The sequence below is a fragment of the Arachis hypogaea genome, chromosome 7 (genome assembly GCF_003086295.3).
Source record: "Arachis hypogaea cultivar Tifrunner chromosome 7, arahy.Tifrunner.gnm2.J5K5, whole genome shotgun sequence".
Classification (NCBI taxonomy): domain Eukaryota; kingdom Viridiplantae; phylum Streptophyta; class Magnoliopsida; order Fabales; family Fabaceae; genus Arachis; species Arachis hypogaea.
Window position 1 is genome coordinate 55,575,962 of NC_092042.1, and position 24,173 is coordinate 55,600,134.

Below are 24,173 nucleotides of genomic sequence, written 5' to 3' on the forward strand. Positions count from 1 at the left end.
TCCTCCAGGGTGTGTTATTTTTTATACTATTTTTGATTCCGCTTTAATTCCAGGGTGTGCTGTTTTTGATCATCAACCTAAAGAAAACATAAACTAACAATGGAAAATAAAATGAAAAAGTAATTAACATAGATAAATAAGATTGGGTTGCCTCCCAATAAGCTCTTCTTTAATGTCAATAGCTTGACAGTAAGCTCTTACAGAGCTTCACAGATACTCAGAGCATGATTGTGGCCTCCCAACACCAAACTTAGAGTTTGAATGTGGGGGTTCTGCTTGACTATGTATGGAGAGAATTGGATGAAGATTTCTATGCTTCTTCTCCATGTTTACAGAAGAAGATCATTGAGCATTAAACATAAGGTAGTTGATGGGTGGATAATTTATACGCTTTTTGGCACTGTTTTTAGTATGTTTTTAGTACATTTTAGTTAGTTTTTATTATATTTTTTTAGTTTTTAATTAAAATTCACTTTTCTGGACTTTACTATGAGTATGTGTTTTTCTGTGATTTCAGGTATTTTCTGGCTGAAATTGAGGGACCTGAGCAAAAATCTGATTCAGAGGCTGAAAAAGGACTGCAGATGCTGTTGGATTCTGACCTCCCTGCACTCGAAGTGAATTTTCTGGAGCTACAGAAGCCCAATTGGCGCGCTCTCAATTGCGTTGTAAAGTAGACATCCTGGGCTTTTCAGAAATATATAATAGTTCATACGTTGCCCAAGAATTGATAGCCCAAACCGGCGTTCCAAATCAGCTTCAGAATTCCTGGCGTTTACGCCAGAACTGGCACAAAAGTTGGAGTTAAATGCCCAAACTGGCACAAAAGCTGGCGTTTAACTCCAGGAAAAGTCTCTACACATGAAAACTTTAATGCTCAGCTCAAGCACACACCAAGTGGACTCCAGAAGTGGATTTTTACGTCATTTACTCATTCTTGTAAACCCTAGGTCACTAGTTCACTATAAATAGGACTTTTTGCTATTGTATCTTCATCTCATGACACATTACACATTTCACATTGTATCTTCTACGGCATGAGTCTCTAAACCCCATGGTTGGGGGTGAGGAGCTCTGCTGTATCTTGATGGATTAATGCAATTACTACTATTTTTCATTCAATCACGCTTGCTTCTATTCTAAGATACCACTTGTTCTTAAACCTGATGAATGTGATAATCCGTGGCAGCGTGCGTTGAACATTTTCACTGAGAGGATGGGAGGTAGCCATTGACAACGGTGAAACCCAACATACAGCTTGCCATGGAAGGAGCCTTGCGTGCATGAAGAAGAAGACAGTAGGAAAGTAGAGATTCAGAAGATATAGCATCTCCAAAACCTCAACCTATTCTCCATTACTGCAAAACAAGTATTTATTTCATGTTCTTTTACTTTTTATAATTAAATCTGAGAATTATTGATATCCTGACTAAGAGTTACAAGATAACCATAGCTTGCTTCAAGCCGACAATCTCCGTGGGATCGACCTTTACTCACGTAAGGTATTACTTGGACGACCCAGTGCACTTGCTGGTTAGTTGTGCGGAATCACAAAAGTGTGATTGTGATTTCGTGCACCAAGTTTTTGGCGCCGTTGCCGGGGAATTGTTCGAGTTTGGACAACTGACGGTTTATTTTGTTGCTTAGATTAGGAATATTTTATTTTTGTGGTTTAGAGTCTTTTATTTGAGTTTAGTTTTATATTTTAAGTTTGGTGTCAATTGCATGCTTTTATTTTCTTTAAAATTTTTGAAATTGCATGTCCTTAGTTCTTTCTTTATTTTTAAAAAAATTTCTAAGTTTGGTGTCTTCTTTGTGTTTTCCTTTAAATTTTCAAAATTTTGCATTAATTTTCAAAATCATATCTTGTTTTAGTCAAGTCAAAATTCTAATTTCAAAAATTGATTTTTTTTCAAATCTTTTTCAAAAATAATTTTTAATCATATCTTTTTAATTGCTAATTCCAAAATCTTTTTAATTAATTAATTTAGTTTTCAATTTGCTTTGATTTTATTCTCTTTTGGTTTTCAAATTTTTATTTTATTTTCCATTTATTTTATTTTATTATTTTTGGTTACTTTTAATTAAAATAAAATAAAAAAATAATAAAATAAAATAATATCCACATCATCTCCCTTTCTCCATCATGGACCTAAGTGGAATTGAGCAGTCCAGAAGGACTCTGGGGTCATATGCTAACCCTATTACAGCTGCATATGGGAGTAGCATCTGTATACCTCCCATTAAAGCAAGCAGCTTTGAGCCAAATCCTCAACTAATTATCATGGTGCAGCAAAATTGCCAGTATTTCGGGCTTCCACAGGAAGAACCTACTGAGTCTTTGGCACAGTTCTTACAAATTGCTGACACAGTACGTGATAAAGAAGTGGATTAGGATGTCTAAAGATTATTACTGTTTCCATTTGCTGTAAAAGATCAAGCTAAGAGGTGGTTGAATAACCAACCCACAGCAAGCATAAAAACATGGAGACAGTTATCAGACAAATTTTTGAATCAATTTTACCCTCCAAAAAGGATGACACAGCTAAGGCTGGACATCCAAGGCTTTAAACAAGAGGATAATGAATCCCTTTATAATGCCTGGGAGAGGTATAGAGGTATGCTAAGGAAATGCCCCTCTAAAATATTTTCAGAGTGGGTACAGTTAGACATCTTCTACTATGGGCTTACAGAAGAAGGTCAGATGTCTTTAGACTACTCAGCTGGTGGATCTATACACATGAGGAAGACGATTGAAGAGGCTCAAGAGCTCATAGATACGGTTGCTAGAAATCAACATCTATACTCAAGCAGTGAATCCTCTATAAACGAAGAAGCTATGGCAGTAACTACTGATCCTAATCCTCAAGAACAGATTGTTGAACTTAATCAACAATTACTCCTGATGACAAAACAATTAGCAGAGTTTAAAGAGATGCTCCAAAAAACTAAAAATGCTAACCAGAATATGAAAGCACAATTGAACCAGACAAGACAGTAGCTATCTAAATAGATAACAGAAGAATGCCAAGCTGTTAAATTAAGGAGTGGGAAGACATTGAATGTATCAACTCAAAGCAGCAGAAAGTCAAGAAAGGAACAACTGACAGAGGATAACCAAACCACTGCCCAAAATTCCTCTGAGGACAGTAAGCCCAGAGAGGAATACTTCTGGCGTTCAAACGCCAGAAAAGGGGGAAAAGTTGGCGTTTTCGCCCATTCCTTGCCTAGTTCTGGCGTTCAAACGCCAGAAAAGGGTGGAAAGCTGGCATTAAATGCCCATCCTGCACTTAGTCCTGGCGTTCAAATGCCAATGAGGAATCAAACACCTGAGAGTGCTGATAGTAACCCCTCTAAGAAGGCTTCTCAACCACCTCTGTAGGGAATAAACCTGCAGCAACTAAGGTTGAAGAATATAAAGCCAAGATGCCTTATCTTCAGAAACTCCACCAAGCGGAACAAGATAAACAATTTGCCCGCTTTTCAGACTATCTCAGGACTCTTGAAATAACGATTCCGTTTGCAGAGGCACTTGAGCAAATACCCTCTTATGCTAAGTTCATGAAAGAGATCTTAAGTCATAAGAAGGATTGGAGAGAAACTGAAAAGGTGTTTCTCACTGAAGAATGTAGTGCAGTCATTCTGAAAAGCTTACCAGAGAAGCTTCAAGATCCAGGAAGCTTTATAATACCATGCACATTAGAAGGTGCTTGTACCAAGACAGCCCTATGTGACCTTAGAGCAAGTATCAACCTAATACCTGCAACCACTATCAGAAAGCTTGGGTTGACTAAAGAAGTCAAACCAACCCGGATATGTCTCCAACTTGCTGATGGCTCCATTAAATATCCATCAGGCATAATTGAAGACATGATTGTAAAGGTTGGGCCATTTGCCTTTGCCATTGACTTTGTAGTGCTGGAAATGGAGGAGCATAAGAGTGCAACCCTCATCCTAGGAAGACCTTTCCTAGCAACTGGACGCACTCTTATTGATGTACAAAAAGGGAAAGTGACCCTGAGAGTCAATGAGGATGAGTTCAAGTTGAATGCTGTCAAAGCTATGCAGCATCCAGACACATCAAATGACTGCATAAGCGCTGATATTATTGACTCTTTGGTGGAAGAGATCAATATGACTGAGAGTCTCGAATCAGAGCTAGAGGACATTTTTAAAGATATTCAGCCTGATCAGGAGGAACCAGAGGAAATAAAAGAACCTCTGAAAATTCCTCAGGAAGAGGATAAGCCTCCCAAACCTGAGCTCAAACCACTACCACCATCCCTGAAGTATGTATTTCTGGGAGAAGGTGACACTTTTTCAGTGATCATAAGCTCTGCTTTAAATTCACAGGAAGAGAAAGCACTAATTCAAGTGCTAAGGACACACAAGACAGCTCTTGGATGGTCCATAAGTGATCTTAAGGGCATTAGCACAGCAAGATGCATGCACAAGATCCTATTGGAGGATAATGCCAAGCCAGTGGTTCAACCACAAAGGTGGCTAAATCCAGCCATGAAGGAGGTGGTGCAGAAAGAGCTCACTAAGTTACTAGAGGCTGGGATTATTTATCCTATTTCTGATAGCCCCTGGGTGAGCCCTATTCAAGTTGTCCCCAAGAAGGGAGGCATGACAGTGGTTCATAATGAAAAGAATGAACTGGTTCCTACAAGAACAGTTACAGGGTGGCGTATGTGTATTGACTACAGAAGGCTCAATACAGCCACCAGAAAGGATCATTTTCTTTACCATTCATAGACCAGATGCTAGAAAGACTAGCGGGTCATGATTATTACTGCTTTTTGGATGGCTATTCAGGGTACAATCAAATTGCAGTGGACCCTCAAGATCAAGAGAAAACAGCATTCACCTGTCCTTCTGGCGTATTTGCTTACAGAAGAATGCCTTTTGGTCTATGCAATGCACCTGCAACTTTTCAGAGGTGCATGCTATCCATCTTCTCTGATATGGTAGAGAAGTTCCTGGAAGTCTTTATGGATGACTTCTCAGTATTTGGAGACTCATTCAGCTCCTGTCTTGATCATCTAGCACTTGTCCTGAAAAGGTGCCAAGAGACTAACCTGGTCTTAAACTGGGAGAAATGTCTCTTTATGGTGACTGAAGGAATTGTCCTTGGGCACAAAATTTCAAGCAAGGGAATAGAGGTGGATCAAGCAAAGGTAGAAGTAATTGAAAAATTACCACCACCTGTCAATGTTAAGGCAATCAGAAGCTTTCTGGGGTATGCAGGATTCTACAGAAGGTTTAAAAAGGATTTTTCAAAAATTGCAAAACCTCTAAGCAACCTGCTAGCTGCTGACACACCATTTGTGTTTGACACAGAGTGTCTGCTGGCGTTTGAGACCCTGAAAGCCAAGCCGGTCACAGCGTCAGTCATCTCTGCACCAGACTGGACATTACCATTCGAACTAATGTGTGATGCTAGTGACCATGCTATTGGTGCAGTGTTGGGACAGAGGCACAACAAGCTTCAGTACATCATTTATTATGCTAGCCGTGTTCTAAATAACGCATAGAAGAATTACACAACCATAGAAAAAGAGTTACTTGCAGTGGTTTATGCCATTGACAAGTTTAGATCCTATTTAGTAGGATCAAAAGTGATTGTGTACACTGACCATGCTGCTCTTAAATACTTACTCACAAAGCAGGATTCAAAACCCAGGCTCATAAGATGGGTGTTGCTTCTGCAAGAGTTTGGTATAGAAATAAGAGACAGAAAAGGGACAGAGAACCAGGTAGCTGATCACTTGTCCCGGATAGAACCAGTAGCTAGGGCATCCCTCCCCTCTACTGAGATCTCTGAGACCTTTCCAGATGAGCAACTCTTTGCCATTCAAGAAGCACCATGGTTTGCAGACATTGCAAACTATAAAGCTGTGAGGTTCATACCCCAGGAGTACAGCAGGGTGCAAAGAAAAAAGTTAATTTCATATGCCAAGTACTACCTATGGGATGAGCCATATCTCTTTAAGAGATGTGCAGACAAAATGATCTGCAGATGTGTACCTAGAGACGAAGCACAAAGGATCCTATGGCATTGCCATGGATCACAGTATGGGGGACATTTCGGAAGTGAGCGAACAGCCACTAAGGTCCTCCAATGTGGCTTCTACTGGCCTACTCTCTATAGGGATGCCCGAGAGTTTGTGCGTAACTGTGACAGTTGGCAAAGAGCTGGTAACTTGCCTCATGGTTACGCCATGCCTCAACAAGGGATCTAAGAGATTGAATTGTTTGATGTATGGGGTATTGACTTCATGGGTCCCTTCCCACCATCATACTCAAACACTTATATTCTGGTGGCAGTAGACTATGTATCTAAATGGGTAGAAGCAATTGCCACACCCAATAATGATACCAAGACCGTGCTGAAATTCCTCCAGAAACACATTTTCAGCAGGTTTGGTGTTCTCAGAGTACTAATCAGTGATGGGGGCACTTATTTCTGCAATAAACAGCTGTACTCTGCTATGGTCTGATATGGAATTAGCCATAAAGTAGCAACTCCGTATCATCCACAGACAAATCGGCAAGCTAAAGTCTCTAATAGAGAGCTAAAAAGAATCCTGGAACGGACTGTAATTGCCTGTAGAAAGGATTGGACGAAGAGCTTGGATGATGCTCTGTGGGCATACAGGACAGCATTCAAGACTTCTATAGGAACCTCTCCATACCAACTTGTGTATGGCAAGGCCTGTCATCTGCCCGTGGAACTGGAACATAAAGCCTACTGGGCAACCAGATTCCTAAACCTGGATGCTAAGTTAGCTGGTGAAAAAAGATTTCTCCAGCTAAATGAGCTAGAGGAATTCAGACTCAGTGCCTTTGAAAATGCAAAAATTTATAAGGAAAAGGCAAAAAAGTGGCATGACAAGAAGTTGTCATCCAGAGTCTTTGAGCCAGGACAAAAAGTTCTGCTCTTCAACTCTAGGCTCAGACTATTCCCAGGAAAACTGAAATCCCGGTGGAGGGGCCTGTATGTGATTACAGGAGTGTCACCATATGGATATGTTGAGCTTCAGGAAATTGATTCTGACAAAAAGTTCATTGTTAATGGACAGAGGATCAAACATTATCTTGAAAGCAATTTTGAGCAGGAATGCTCAAAACTGAGGCTTGAATGAGTCGCAGTAAAGGTCCAGCTAAAGACAATAAAGAAGCGCTTGCTGGGAGGCAACCCAGTCATTAGCAGGTTATTTGTTTCACTTAATAAAAGTTTTGATATATATTCTTCAAGGTTGATCATCGAAATTGAAGGAATTCACAGAGTTACAGAAGGATTCAGTGAAAAAAGCAGAGAAAAGGAGCTTGCTGGCAAGAAAATGCCAGTAAAGGGCACTCTAGGCGTTAAATGCCAGAATGGATACCATTTTGGACATTTAACGCCAGTAAAGGCACCATTTTGGGCGTTAAACGCCAGAATGGGCATCATTCTGGGCGTTTAACACCAGAATTGCAGCATCCTGGGCGTTCAGCAAAACGCCCAGTGATAAAGGGGTTTCTGGCGTTTAACGCCAGCCAGGGTGCCTGGCTGGGCGTTAAACGCCCATAATGGCCAACAATTGGGCGTTAAATGCCAGAATGGATACCATTCTGGGCGTTTAACGCCAGAAAGGTAGGGGAAGGAGATTTTGCTTTCCACTTCAAATTTTTTCACACTTTCATGCTTTGACCCATAATTTTCTATATAAACATGTTATAAATTTTCATCATTCACCTTCAAATTTCAAAACTCCAACAATTTTCTAAATTATTTCTCAAATCTCTTTCAAATCCTTTCCAAATCTTCTTCAAAAACTCAAGTATTTTCTCAAATTCTTTCCATATCTTCTCAAATCTTTTTCAAAACTTTCAAAATCCCTCCCCCTCCCTTATAAATACACATTCGGCCATCCCCCTATCTTCATCATTCGAATTTGCTTCTCCTCCTCTCTCTCCCCTTTCCTTTCTTTTGCTTGAAGGCAAGCAAACCTCTAAGTTTGGTGTGCTTTTCCGTGATCACTAAGCTAAGGCTCATCAAGACCATGGCTCCCAAGGGAAAACAAACCAATTCAAGAGGCAAGAGAGAGAATACTCCAAAGAATCTTTGGAGTCAAGAGAGGTTCTTAACCAAAGAACATGCAGACCATTACCACAAAATAATGGGTTTAAGGTCAGTGATCCCGAAAGTTAAATTCAATCTGAAAGAAGACGAATATCCGGAGGTCCAAGAGCAAATTCGAAATAGAGGATGGGAAATTCTAGCCAATCCTGAGACAAAGGTTGGAAGAAACATGGTTCAGGAATTCTACTCAAATATGTGGCTGACAGATAAGCAGAGAATGACTAGAACTGCTTTCCATACCTACAGAACCATGGTCAGAGGGAGAACAATTTACTTCCATATGGACAAAATAAGAGAGGTCTTCAAACTGCCTCAACTACAAGATGATCCTGAATCCTTTAATAGGAGAATGGTGAGAGCAGATAACGGGTTGGATCAAGTTCTAGAGGACATATGCCTCCCTGGAACTAAGTAGATAACCAATTCAAAAGGTGTCCCAAACCAACTCAAGAGGGGAGATCTCAAACCATTTGCAAGAGGTTGGCTAGACTTCATTGGGCGTTCTATATTGCCCACTAGCAACCGTTTTGAGGTCACTGTCAAGAGAGCAGTGATGATTCATTGCATTATGCTGGGAAAAGAAGTGGAGATTCATCATCTGATTTCTTGTGAGATTTATATAATTGCAAACAAGAACTCCACTGAAGCCAAACTGGCTTACCCAAGCTTAATCTCTTTGCTATGTAAAGATGCTGGGGTAAGGATGGGAGTAGATGAATTCATCCCAATTGAACATCCAATCACCAAGAAGTCAATGGAAGGACAAATGCAAGATAACTCTATCAAAAGGAGGGCGCAGGAATTCCTCCCTGAACTTCCTAAATTTGACTACTGGGCCTACCTAGAAGCATCTGTTGCCAAGCTGCAAGAAGCTATGGAACAAATTAAGGAAGAACAGCAGAATCAAAACTGCATGCTCTGCAAATTGCTGAAGGAACAAGAGAAGCAGGGGCGTGAGCTACAGGAGCTGAAGCGCCAGAAGCTCTCCCTTGAAGGGTTAAACACCCCACAAGTTGAGGGAGCATCCACTTCTCAAAATCAAGGTTGTTGAGTCCTAACTATGTGATAACCTCTATCATTAGGAATCTATTTTAGAGTCATTTAAATTTCTGTTTTTAATTTTCTGTTTTCTATTATTATTGGTCTTATCTTATATTTTTTTTAGTCTTGTTCTTATTCCATGATTAATAAAATTTAAAGTTCATGTCTTAACGCTATGAATGTCCTATGAATTCATCACCTCTCTTAAATGAAAAAATGCTTTAATCACAAAAGAACAAGAAGTACAGGATTTTGAATTCATCTTTGAAACTAGTTGAATTAGTTTGATGTGGTGACAATACTTTTTGTTTTCTGAATGAATGCTTGAACAGTGCATATGTCTTTTGAATTTGTTGTTTAAAGAATGTTAAACTTGTTGGCTCTTGAAAGAACGATGGAAAAGGAGAAATGTTATTGAGGATCTGAAAAATCATCAAATTGATTCTTGAAGCAAGAAAAAGCAGTGAATACAAAAAAAAACGAGCAAGCAGAAAAAGCTAATAGCCCTTAAAACCAAAAGGGAAGGATACTAAAAAGGATCCAAGGCTTTGAGCATCAGTGGATAGGAGGGCCTAAAGGAATTAAATCCTGGCCTAAGCGGCTAAACCAAGCTGTCCCTAACCATGTGCTTGTAGCGTGAAGGTGTCAAGTGAAAAGCTTGAGACTGAGCGGTTAAAGTCGTGATCCAAAGCAAAAAGAATGTGCTTAAGAACCCTGGACACCTCTAATTGGGGACTCTAGCAAAGCTGAGTCACAATCTGAAAAGATTCACCCAGTTATGTGTCTGTGGCATGTATGTATCCGGTGATAATACTGGAAAATAGAGTGCTTTGGGCCACGGCCAAGACTCATAAAGTAGCTGTGTTCAAGAATCAACATACTTAACTAGGAGAATCAATAAAACTATCTGAATTCTGAGTTCCTATAGATGCCAATCATTCTAAACTTCAAAGGATAAAGTGAGATGCCAAAACTGTTCAGAGGCAAAAAGCTACTAGTCCCGCTCATCTAATTGGAGCTAAGTTTCATTGATATTTTGGAATCTATAGTATGTTCTCTTCTTTTTATCCGATTTGATTTTCAGTTGCTTGGGGACAAACAACAATTTAAGTTTGGTGTTGTGATGAGCGGATAATTTATACGCTTTTTTGGCACTGTTTTTAGTATGTTTTTAGTATATTTTAGTTAGTTTTTATTATATTTTTTTAGTTTTTAATTAAAATTCACTTTTCTGGACTTTACTATGAGTTTGTGTATTTTTCTGTGATTTCAGGTATTTTCTGGATGAAATTGAGGGACCAGAGCAAAAATCTGATTCAGAGGCTGAAAAAGGACTGCAGATGCTGTTGGATTCTGACCTTCCTGCACTCGAAGTGAATTTTCTGGATCTCCAGAAGCCCAATTGGCGCGCTCTTAATTGCGTTGAAAGTAGACATCCTGGGCTTTTCAGCAATATATAATAGTTCATACTTTGCCCAAGAATTGATGGCCCAAACCGGCGTTCCAAATCAGCTTCAGAATTCCCGGCGTTTAACGCCGGAACTGGCACAAAAGTTGGAGTTAAACGCCCAAACTGGCACAAAAGCTGGCATTTAACTCCAGGAAAAGTCTCTACACATGAAAGCTTCAATGCTCAGCCCAAGCACACACCAAGTGGACCCCAGAAGTGGATTTTTACGTCATTTACTCATTCTTGTAAACCCTAGGTCACTAGTTCACTATAAATAGGACTTTTTGCTATTGTATCTTCATCTCATGACACATTACACGTTTCATATTGTATCTTCTACGGCATGAGTCTCTAAACCCCATGGTTGGGGGTGAGGAGTTCTGCTGTGTCTTGATGGATTAATGCAGTTACTACTGTTTTTCTTTCAATCACGCTTGCTTCTATTCTAAGATACCACTTGTTCTTCAATCTGATGAATGTGATGATCTATGACACTCATCACCATTCCCACCTATGAACGTGTGTCTGACAACCACCTCCGTTCTACCTTCGTTTGAGTGTGTATCTCTTGGATTCCTTAAGCAGAATCTTCGTGGTATAAGCTAGAACCCATTGGCGGCCATTCTTGAGAATCCGGAAAGTCTAAACCTTGTCTGTGGTATTCTGAGTAGGATTCGAGGATTGAATGACTGTGACGAGCTTCAAACTCGCGAGTGTTGGGTGTTAGTGACAGACGCAAAAGAATCACTGGATTCTATTCCGACATGATCGAGAACCGACAGATGATTAGCCGTGCGGTGACAGCGTGCGTTGAACATTTTCACTGAGAGGATGGGAGGTAGCCATTGACAACGGTGAAACCCAACATACAGCTTGCCATGGAAGGAGCCTTGCGTTCATGAAGAAGAAGACAGTAGGAAAGTAGAGATTCAGAAGATATAGCATCTCCAAAACCTCAACCTGTTCTCCATTACTGCAAAACAAGTATTTATTTCATGTTCTTTTACTTTTTACAATTAAATATGAGAATTATTGATATCCTGACTAAGAGTTACAAGATAACCATAGCTTGCTTCAAGCCAACAATCTCCATGGGATCGACCCTTACTCACGTAAGGTATTACTTGGACGACCCAGTGCACTTGCTGGTTAGTTGTGCGGAATTACAAAAGTGTGATTGTGATTTCGTGCACCAGTAGTCCTCATTCAATTGAAGGACTAACTCTCCTCTGTCCACATCAATCACAGCCCTTGCTGTGGCTAGGAAGGGTCTTCCAAGGATGATGGATTCATCCTCATCCTTCCCAATGTCTAGGATTATGAAGTCAGCATGGATGTAAAGGCCTTCAACCTTCACTAAGACATCCTCTACAAGTCCATAAGCCTGTTTCATTAATTTGTCTACCATCTCTAGTGAGATTCTTGTAGCTTGTACCTCATAGATCCTTAGTTTCTCCATTACAAAAAGTGACATGAGGTTTACACCTGACCCCAGGTCACACAGAGCCTTCTCAAATGTCATGGTGCCTATGGTACACGGTATTAAGAACCTTCCGGGATCCGGTTTCTTCTGAGGTAATTTCTGCTGAAACAAGGCATTCAGTTCATTGATGAGCAATGGAGGTTCATCCTCCCAAGTCTCATTACCAATTAACTTGGCATTCAGCTTCATGACTCCTAGATACCGAGCAACTTGCTCTTCAATAATATCTTCATCCTCTTCAGAGGAAGAATACTCATTAGAGCTTATGAATGGCAACAGTAAGTTTAGTGGAATCTCTATGATCTCTGTATGAGCCTCTGATTCTTTTGGTTCCTCATTAGGGAACTCCTTAGTGGTCAGTGGACGTCCATTGAGGTCTTCCTCACTGGAAATCACTGCATCTTCCTCCTCTATAGGTTTGGCCACTTTGGATATATTGATGGCCTTGTATTCTCTCTTTGGATTCTCTTCTGTATTGCTTGGGAGAGTACTATGAGGGATTTCAATAACTCTTTTACTCAGCTGACCCATTTGTGTCTCTAAATTTCTAATGGAGGACCTTGTTTCAGTCATGAAACTGAGAGTGGTCTTAGATAGATCAGAGATTATGGTTGCTAAGCCAGAGAAGCTCTGCTCAGAATTCTCTGTCTGTTACTGAGAAGATGATGGAAAAGGCTTGCTATTGCCAAACCTATTTCTCCCACCATTATTATTATTGAAGCCTTGTTGAGGCTTCTGTTGATCTTTCCATGATAAATTTGGATGATTTCTCCATGAAGGATTATAGGTGTTTCCATAGGATTCTCCCATGTAATTTACCTCTTCCATTGTAGGATTCTCAGGGTCATAAGCTTCTCCTTCAGAGGAGGCGTCTTTAGTACTACCAGATGCAGCTTGCAATCTAGTCAAATTTTGAGAAATTATATTGACTTGCTGAGTCAATATTTTGTTCTGAGCCAATATGGCATTCAGAGTATCAATCTCAAGAACTCCTTTCTTCTGAGTCATCCCATTATTCACAGGATTTCTTTCAGAAGTGTACATGAACTGGTTGTTTGCAACCATCTCAATGAGTTCCTGGGCTTCTACAGGGGTTTTCTTCAGATGAAGAGATCCACCAGCAGAGTGGTCCAATGACATCTTGGACAATTCAAACAGACCATCATAGAATATACCTAAGATGCTCCATTCTGAAAGCATGTCATAAGGACACATTCTGATCAATTGCTTGTATCTTTCCCAGGCTTCATAAAGGGATTCACCTTCCTTCTGTCTGAAAGTTTGGACTTCCACTCTAAGCTTGCTCATCTTTTGAGGTAGAAAGAATTTGGCCAAGAAAGCATTGACCAACTTTTCCAAAGAGTTCAGGCTTTCTCTAGGTTGTGAGTCCAACCATATCCTAGCTCTGTCTCTTACAGGAAAGGAGAAAAGCATAAGTCTGTAGATCTTGGGATCAACCACATTGGTCTTAACAGTGTCATAGATTTGTAAGAATTCAGCTAAGAACTGATGAGGATCTTTCAATAGAAGTCCATGAAACTTACAATTCTGCTGCACTAGAGAAACGAATTGAGGCTTAAGCTCAAAGTTGTTTGCTCCAATTGCAGGAATTGAGATGCTTCTTCCATAGAAGTTGGAAGTTGGTGCAGTAAAGTCACCAAGCATCTTTCTTGCATCTCCACCATTGTTCTCAGGTTCGGCTGCCATGTCTGCCTCTTTTTCAAAATTTGCTGTAAGGTCCTCTCTGGAGTGTTGTGCTTTAGCTTCTCTTAGCTTCCTCTTCAGAGTCCTTTCAAGTTCAGGATCAGCTTCAACAAGAATGTCTTTATCCCTGTTCCTGCTCATATGAAAAAGAAGAGAACAAAGAGAGTATTGGAATCCTCTATGTCACAGTGTAGAGATTCTTTTATATGTCAGAGGAAAAGAAGAATAAAAGAATGAGGTAGAGAGAGAATAAGAAGAATTCGAACACAGAGAGAGGGAGAGGGTTCGAATTATTAGATGAGTAGAAGAGAAATATTAGTAAATAAATAAAATAAATAGAAAGAGATGAGAGAGAGAATATTCGAATTTTAAGAAGAGGGAAAAGAAAAATATTTTTATTTTTATTTTATTAATTAAATTAGTTTCAAAAATTTGAAAAAGAAATACAAGAAAATTAAAAACTAAAACAATTAATTAAGTGCTTAGTGATTTTCAAAAATTAGAAGTGGAAAAGTAGTTAGGTGGTTTTGAAAAAGATAAGAAATAGTAAACTTTTTAAAATTAAAACAAACAAGTCAAGTAGTTAGTTGAAAAAGATTTGAAAATAAAATTTGAAAAGATAAGAAGTTAGAAAAATATTTTGAAATTAAAATTTTAAAAAGATATGATTGAAATTTATTTTGAAAAATAATTGAAAAAGAAATTGAAAAGATTTTATTTTTAAAATTAAAGTTGATGACTTAACTAACAAGAAACTAAAAGATATGATTCTAGAATTTAAAGATTGAACATTTCTTAACAAGAAAGTAACAAACTTGAAATTTTTGAATCAAAACATTAATTGTTAGTAAGGATTTTCGAAAATATGAAATAAAATTAAGAAAAATATTTTTGAAAAATTAGTTTTAAAATTTTCAAAAACTTTAAAAAAATGAAAAAGATTTTGAAAAATTTTAAGAATGAAATTCGAAAATCATGAAAAAAAATGCAAAATAATTGATTTTGAAAAAGATTTGAAAAGATAAAGTTTTTAAATTGAAAATTTGACTTGAATAACAAGAAACAACTAAATTTTAAAAATTTTTGACCAAGTCAACTCAGAATTTCAAAAATTATGAGAAGAATAAGGAAAAGATATTTTTTTACTTTTGAATTTTTAATGAGGAGAGAGAAAAATAACAAAATGAAACAAAAGATAAAAATTTAATATCAAAACAAATAATGCATGCAAGAACACTTTGAATGTCAAGATGAACACCAAGAACACTTTGAAGATCATGATGAACATCAAGAACATATTTTTGAAAATATTTAAGAAAAGAAAGACATGCAAGACACCAAACTTAAGAACTTTTGTACTATAGACACTAACAATTCAAAAATGCACCAGAAAAATAAAAAAAAGACACAAAACAAGAAAAATTAAAGATCAAACAAGGAAAATCATCAAGAACAACTTGAAGATCATGAAGAACATGATGCATGAATTTTTGAAAATTCTAAGAAAATTAAATTAAAAAAAATTGCAGTTGACACCAAACCTAAAATTTGACACAAGACTCAAACAAGAAACACAATTTTTTTTTAAAACTTTTTGCAAAGAAAATAAAGGTTGAAACAAGAAAGGTTACCTAATTTAAGCAACAAGATGAACCGTCAGTTGTCCAAACTCGAACACTCCCCGGTAACGGCACCAAAAACTTGGTGCACGGAATTGTGATCACACTTTTCACAACTCCGATACAACTAACCAGCAAGTGCACTGGGTCATCCAAGTAATAAAACCTTACGCGAGTAAGGGTCGATCCCACGGAGATTGCCGACTTGAAGCAAGCTATTGGTCATCCTGTAAATCTTAGTCAGGCAGATTCAATTGGTTATGAGTTTTGATAATTGAAAGATAAACAAAACATAAATTAAAATAAGGATACTTATGTAATTCATTGGTGGGAATTTCAGATAAGCGTTTGGAGATGCTTTGTTGCTTCTAAATCTCTGCTTTCCTATTGTCTTCATCCAATCATGCGTGCTCCCTTCCATGGCAAGTTGTATGTTGGTGGATCACCGTTGTCAATTGGTACCATCTGTCCTCTCAGTGAAAATGGTCCAGGTACGGTTTTTGTACGGTTAATCAACTGTCGGGTCTCTCGTCTTGGATGAAAAATACCAGGCACAGCTACCGCACGGCTAATCATCTGTCGATTCTCACTTGTGTCGGAATAGGATCTCTCTATCCTTTTGCACACAGTCACTGCGCCCAACATTCGTGAGTTTGAAGCTCATCACAGTCATTCCGTCCCAGATCCTACTCGGAATACCACAGACAAGGTTTAGACTTTTCAGATCTGGGGAAGGCTACCAATTGGTTCTAGCCTCTACCACGAAGGTTCTAATCTCACGGATTCGAATACTCTATTGTCAGGAGAGGCAAGTCAAATCCGTGGATCAGAGACCCAAGAGACTATACTCCGGCTGTCGTCCAATGACTACGTTGAACATCATGTAGACCGCTTATGGTTGTCAGGCACATGGATCTTGGGCTAAGCGAGTAACGAAGATAGTGGGTGATTGTCACGGGTCACCCATTCATTCTGACTTAACTGAATTAAGTACAAGAGTATATATTGGAGAAGAAGTAAGCGTGAATTAAAAGAGAAACAATAGTACTTGCATTAATTCATGAAGAACAGCAGAGCTCCGCACCTTAATCTATGAGGTGTAGAAACTCCACCGTTAGAAAATACATAAGAGAAAAAGGTCTAGGCATGGCCAAATGGCCAGCCTCTCAAATGTGAAAAATGGCATAAGTTTCAAATACAATAGTAAAAAGTGCTATTTATACTAAACTAGTTACTAAAGATTACAGAAAATAAGTAACTAAGTGCAGATAGTGCAGAAATCCACTTCCGGGGCCCACTTGGTGTGTGCTTGGGCTGAGCATTGAGCTTTACACGTGCATAGGTCTTTTCTAGAGTTAAACGTCAGCTTGGATGCCAGTTTGGGCGTTTAACTCCAGTTCTGGTGCCAATTCTGGTGTTTTACGCCAGAAAAAAGGTGTCTAGCTGGCGTTGAACGCCAGTTTGGGCCATCAAATCTCGCGCAAAGTATAAACTATTATACATTGCGGGAAAGTTCAAGATGTTAGCTTTCTAGTCCAATTGAGAACGTGCCAATTGGACTTTTGTAGCTCCAGAAAAACGTGTTTGAGTGCAGAGAGGTTAGAATCCAACAACATCTGCAGTCTTTTCTCAACCTCTGAATCAGATTTTTGCTCAGGTCCCTTAACTTCAGTCAGAAAATATCAGAAATTACAGAAAAACACACACTCATAGTAAAGTCCAAAAATGTAATTTTTGCATAAAAACTAATAAAAATATAATAAAAAGTAACTAAAACATGCTAAAAACTACCTAAAAACAATGCCAAAAAGCGTATAAATTATCCGCTCATCACCCGCCAATTTACATTCTGCTACATATATTCAATTTGTGATTCAGTTCAACTAGAACAATTCTCCAATTAACGTTGCTCAACCAACCAATCCCTGTGGGATTCGACCTCACTCTATAGTGAGTTTTTACTTGACGACAATCCGGTGCACTTGCTGGTAGAAAATTTGTTGTGAGACAAGTTTTTGTGTATCATGGGGGAATTTTGGAAAGAATTGGTAGAGAAAATATTTATTTTTGGTATTCATTGAAAATGTTGGAAAATATGAACAATCATGTATGAACTACTAAACCATATGCATTTATTTCATAAAAAAAAAGGGGAGGATGAAAGTTGCCCCAAAGAAAAGAAGAGTGAATAAGAGATGCATATGTGATGTGAAAGAAAAGCATACATGAATGTTTGTGAAAAAGAAATGATGGGAAGTTAGGATTGTATATCTTTGTTATTGGATTGATAAAGATTGAGTTGGATACTTAAACTAATCGAGGATTCAATTCAATTTAGTCCATTTGGCCATATCTATCCCACCTTGACCCTAACCCCATTACAAGCCTAATAAGTCCTCATGATAATTGTATTCATGCATCACTTGTTTGTTGATTGTTAGATGAAAAGCAAATCCTTAAAAGCATGATTAGAGGAGATTTGAGTGAATTAACCCGTAGACACGGAGTGATTATAGTGTATACACACCTAGTGAGGGTTCAATTACTCAGCTCTATATTTCCATACCTCTTATCGTGCACTCTTGCAAGTTGCTTCTTTTTGAAACTTGAATCAATTCTTTAGATCTTGCTTGCATTGGATTATTTCCTTGCTTTGCCCTATTTGTCTATACTTGCTTGGGAATTCATTTGTTAGTTTTCACCAATTTCATATAGATACTATAGTATAGATAGATATATAGCTATAGATAGTATATAGACATACTTGCATGGATATATATAGTTGCATTTAATAAGTTGATTACCCCTTTTATCATTCTCCTTGTTGGTTTAGCATGAGGACATGCTATTGTTTAAGTGTGGAGGAATTGATGAGTCCATATTTGATGACATATTTTGACTCAATTTGGATGGATTCTAGCACATAAACTCACACTTAAGCATCCAAATAGAATACTTTTGTGTTTTGTCCCTAATTTGATCCTAAATGTGAAAACATGCAATTTTATGCTTAAATTGAGTAATTTAATTCCACTTTTATGCCATTCGATGCCATGACTTGTTTGTTGAGTGATTTCAGGTCATTGAAGCAAGATTGGTTAAGCAAAATTGGAAGGAAGCATGTACAAGGGAGAACACTTGAAGAAAACAAGGAAAAGCACACACAAACAAGTGTGCGTGAGCACAAGCAAGCATGCATGTGCACAAGAAGGAATTTCCATGTGTGCATACGCACGACCACCTGTTCGTACGCACAAGTTTCCATTCAACCAAGTGTGCGTACGCACACATTTGTGCGTACGCACAGGACCCTGCACGTGAATTCATTAATGAAACACGTGCTGCACGATTTCTAAGGGCTTTTGGCCCATTTTGAAAGGCTTGAAGGCTGAATTGGAGTGCTATATGAAGGGGAATTCAACACATATGAAGCATGAGAAGAGAGCTTACTTTAGATTAGGTTTTCATTAATTTTATAACATAATTTTTAGGAGTAGGAGTAGGAGTAGTATAGAAATTCTCTCTTAGGGTTTTATGTAGTTTTCATGTAGCATTTTATAGAAAGGTTTGTTCTTGGATTTTTGCTCCTTTAATTGTAAGTACTCTCAATTTTCTCTTTAATTAAAGCACTTTTACTTTCATTTCCTTTTGGTTCAAGTTACTTTGTTCATAATTGCAATTTTGAGTTTCTTGAAGTTTTGATTGATGAATTTAATGTTTCATGCTTTCTTTATGCCTGATTGCTTGTTTATATTTGGTTTTGGGAATAGTGGTTATAGTTTTCCATTTTCCTTTGTAATTTTCCATGTTTTACTTTTATGCACACAAGGTGTTTGTGAAAATACCAACTCTAGTTTTTTAGTAGATTTTTCCACCTTGGCTTGGGTTTGAGTTCCTCGGATACTAGAGTCATGATGTCCGACATTTAGTGATAATTCTTGGGGAGTTAATTGACTCTTGTTTCCATTGATGCTAACTTTTTATCAACTAGTTTGGTAAGTTAGCTAGGACTTATGGATTAAGGTCAATTATGCTTGCTTGACTTACTCCTTGATGTTTGGGGTTAACTAAGCGAGATTGACTCATCATAATTATCATAGTTGTGGTTATGGCAATGATAGGATTTCTTAGATTCTCAATTCCTAAGTCAAGTCTCTTTATGCATTTCTAGCATTTTCGCTAAGTTTTGATCTTGTTTCCTTTTTCCTTGTATTAAATTTTCTTTTTGATCATTTGTTAGTTCTTTCATTTCTTAGTTCTTTTAATCTTCCATTTCTTGATTTCAAAACCTCTTTTTGTCCTTAACAACTGAAATAATAACACTTCAATTGCATTCCTAAGGAGAACGACTCGAGGTTGTATGACTCTCGATTTATATTGGATTTGAATTAAACTCTGATGATTGAGATTTAATAATTGCCGGTTTAGACTATACTTACAATAGAATTATTTTATCGAATTTCCGAATCGGTGCAAATCCTTAATCTATCACTCCCACTAAAAAACTTCCACGCAAACAAACAAGAATTTTGTATTGTCAATTTCTGCTTTTTCTTGATATTGTGAAAGCAGAATTTTGTAGCTTTTTTTGTTGAGTGATTTAGTGTGTGATTTTTCAAGTTTTTGAGGCTTCTTGTTTATACACTATATTCGGTGAGGATATCTAAGAGGTATATTAAGCACTCAATAGATTCTTAGAGAAGGTAGTTTTGAGTGGAGTGGCTTAATATACAAGTGGTAATGATATACCTTGAGGTGTACATCAAGAGCTCATTATTTATAGCAGTTTGCCAAGCATTTTAGATGATTGGTAATATAGTAAAAATTTTCGACACCTTAGTAGAAGGACTGGACGTAGACAAAGAAGTTATACCAAATTAGAATATATATCGCTGTTTGCAATCTCTCTAAATTCGATCTCTTTTATATTCATTATTATTTATATTTTGATAAGTGGTATAGAAAGTAAAAGCTTCTTGTAAATATTTAAGAAGTGACTTAAGTTCTTGAAAAAATACAAATACAAATTTATTTATGCATTTTACTTCAAATTCATTTAAATTTCGTAAAAAGTTATCATTGTTTTTTGATACTCATCAATTCACCATGTTCTTGAGTATCATGTGTTTGGTGACTCACTCAAGTCTTACTAATTTTTATATACTCTTTAACTATCAATAATATAACTATTAAATTTCTCCAATCATTTATTCAAATTACTTCTTCACCAAAATTATTTTTACTATTCGTGTTATAACATTTAAGTTTATAATATACAAAAGCCAACATTTTTTTTTTGGGACACAATAAGTGGGTTGATCTTGCTATCATGTTTGGGATAATTGTTTTCTATAGGGTAACAAACGGGTCTGAATTGTCTCACTCAATTGCTTTTTAATTTTGTGACGCTATACTATACATGTCGAAGCACTCACTCAGTGGAGTTATTATAAGAATAATGCGTGCAATAATACCATAAATGGCACAAACAATTAAAAAAATGTTTGAAAGTGGAGGAATAAAGGTAGTAGTAACAGTAGTAGTATTATAACCTTTTGGAATGTTGGTTAACCGAAAACAAAACGAAACAAAAGGTATATATGGTTATTATATTATTGTTGGTGGTCATCTTCGCGTACATCAAAATCAACGAAAAGTAGAGTGTGCCTACTCTACTATGATTATCACAATTCCGTAGTTGTCACCTGAGAAAACCAGATTTAGAAATATTCTGCGTTAACATGAACATATGTGGTTGTATATATAGATGCACTATAAATAGTAAAACCAAGACTAAAATCAGCACAAGGCAGGCACATATAACTATGGATTGCATTTGCAGATAGGAAGTGTTAGAATTTTCACTTGAATAATCCACACATAGCTTGAGAGAGAAGATTTAGTCCTCAATGCTGTCCGTTCCCCTGCCAGCTTGATGCTTTCTAAAATAAAACATCTCATTAATAATAAACCACTTGAAATATATAAAACACTAAGATGTTGGTAGGTGTGTGTGTTTGAGGCAGAAATGTTAAAATTCTTGAGTACCAGGAAGTTATAATCCACATATAGAGCCCATCAATCAAACCAGGAAGTTCCTTGTCCACAAAAACAAGTTGACCATACACAACTTTTATTTGAACTGTACCAGGAATAACATTATTTTAATTTGAAATCTGGAAGCGGAACCAGATTCATTTTGAAACTCATATTCCCAATCCGACCCTTGGGCGTACCAGTGTTTGAGATTCGCATATATGTGACTCCTCATCATTCCCAAAGGTTCATTTATAAATTAAGCACAACATGCATGCATTATATCCATGCAACATACACACACAAGTTTGATCGAGTTTGAGTAGTTGTTGTCTGAGTTAGTTGTGTTGATGGCTGCTTCTTCAAACTCCAGTGGTGGAGGAGAGTCATCATGGACCCCAAAGCAGAACAAGCTGTTCGAGAAGGCGCTTGCCAAGTACGACAAGGATACACCAGATAGGTGGCATAATGTGGCAAGGGAAGTTGGTGGGAATAAAACAGCTGAGGAGGTTAAGAGGCACTATGAGATCCTCTTGGAGGATATCAAACACATTGAGTCTGGCCATGTTCCCACACCCAACTACAAGAACAACTCCACTGCTAAAACTTAACTGCTACTTTCTATCTCATGCATGCATACCGTACTCATCTTACCCAAAATAGCACCGTCTATGTAAGCAATCTATCATCCGTATCCCTCTTTCTCTATGCTTCCACCTTTGTTGTTTAATTAACATTATAAATGAAGACAGGTTTGTAATAGCAATCTTGCCTTTAAACAGTCTTTATAAAATAAGAAGTATTACATTCTATATTTTATCTGAATATATTAGCATTCGTCCTTACTAAAACATTTAGGAAGGAAATATAATTTTTTAAACTTTTGTTTGCTTCTAATAATAAAGTGTTGTTTACTATGATACTTAAAAGATATGGTCATAAAATAGATTAAACAATTAATTTTAAATTTAAAAATATAAAAATTAAAAAATTTTAAATATTTAAAAATTATTATAAAAAATGATTTATACAAAAATTAGATACCAAAAAAAAACACTATAAAATTAGTCTAATAATAATAAGGAATCTGGCAATATAATATACATTAACCCACTTTTCTGGTGGTTGAATAACCATTTTCCGGCGTTGTAAAAGGATAGCATAGTACGTACAAGCATTCATTATTGATTACTTAATTGCATCCATATCCTCCAAAACTATACTTGCCTACGCTGTCGATCTATTTCGCTGCCGAATTGACTACTAAATTGGTTGATCGTTATAATAGCGCAAGCCTACAAAACTTCATTTATATTCAACACGTTAACAAATTTATCTTTATTATTGAACACACCATGCATCTCTTAGAATACAATATTATTCTGCCACGCTGCGCCTTCTTTCATATCAGCTTTTGCGGATGATCAAAATTACCTACTCTAAAAACCAATATATGAAATGAAATAAAAAGAAAAAAGAATATAGCAATGATTTTGATATAGTTTTAAGAATAAAGATAACCATGATAACTTGGAGTGTCTGTATTACTAAATTCACTTAATGATAATAAGAAAATTAGTTGACCTGCTGAATTATTATTTGGTTACAAATTTATTATTAAAATAGAAGGGGCTAGATAGGAGACTTTGGTTGTTTTGATTAGACTTTGATGTTAGGTGCTCTTAGCTTGCAACTAAAAATTTTAATTGATTTTTTGGATGTTTTGTTTTTTAGATAATTGGATGTTTCTTTTTCACATTTGATGAAAAAATTGTTTGTGACTTGCGTGAATGAATTAATAATAAATACTTTAGGGGAACCAATGAATGAATAGCACTTCATAAGAATATGATTTTTTGTATCAACATACCTCCGAGAAAATAACGCCCCATATGACTTGCTTTTAATTGTGTACTAGATTTCATTAGTATGGATTGAGGAAAGGATCAGAGACTTGTCAGTTTTGGTGATGACGTGATTGGACTTGTAAAATGGCGAAGGGTGGTATCTAAGATGATGTTCTGACGCTAAAATCAGAATGAATCTAAGAGGTATAAGTATGAATTAGAAATATGTAATATATCCGAGGAAGCTTTTGAGTCCCGTTGTATAGTCTGTTTTGTTATCTTATCTTATCTTGTTAGCTAAGATAAGAGAAGTATTTGAATTTGAATGTTAGTTATTGGTTCCCAGCTTTCTGGCCAGCTTGGATAGTAATGATAACTTGGGTTTGGGGTCTGGGTCGTCGTCGGACTGTTCGGGGCCCCAGACAACAGGACCAAAATAGTTGCCCCCGTAGTATGAGAGCAAGTGTACGCTGATGACACGTCATCTTAAGCGATTTTTAAGTTCTTTTTCATTTAGTTTCTTAGGTTTTAATCAAATTCACTGTGTTTTCTAAAGAAATTTAATAATAATCAAATATTTGGAGTTGTGATAATATTTTTATGTTGAGGAGTTTTTCACTCAAAAGACAAACAAGAATTAAAGCTTTTTCATAAGAAAAACATAAAGACAGCAAAAGCGTGGCGTAAGGAAGAGAAAGCATGCCCTAAAGGATCAAGGAAATGGAACACGCCTGGTGGATTGTGCTCACGCCCGGCATCCTACAATCCATGCCCGGCGGACTCCCAGCCATGCCTTCTCCACACCCGGCAGCCTAGCCTCCACTCCAATCGTATGTGCACATCCTGAAAGTGAATTTTGGGCTTT

The 24,173-nt window shown here is 37.2% G+C and overlaps 1 protein-coding gene and 1 non-coding gene across 2 annotated transcripts; both read left to right on the forward strand.

Annotated features, from left to right (window-relative positions):
- Positions 1 to 13,296: 13,296 nt before the first annotated feature.
- On the forward strand, positions 13,297 to 13,404 carry LOC112704755 (small nucleolar RNA R71). The gene has a single exon (XR_003155363.1). It is a non-coding gene; the product is annotated as a small nucleolar RNA R71 (small nucleolar RNA).
- An 8,334-nt stretch (positions 13,405 to 21,738) lies between these two features.
- LOC112704098 (protein RADIALIS-like 3) lies at positions 21,739 to 22,273 on the forward strand. Its single transcript, XM_025755652.3, has one exon. The coding sequence runs from the start codon at positions 21,812 to 21,814 to the stop codon at positions 22,070 to 22,072; it is 261 nt and encodes an 86-aa protein (XP_025611437.1). The 5' UTR covers positions 21,739 to 21,811; the 3' UTR covers positions 22,073 to 22,273.
- Positions 22,274 to 24,173: the final 1,900 nt, after the last annotated feature.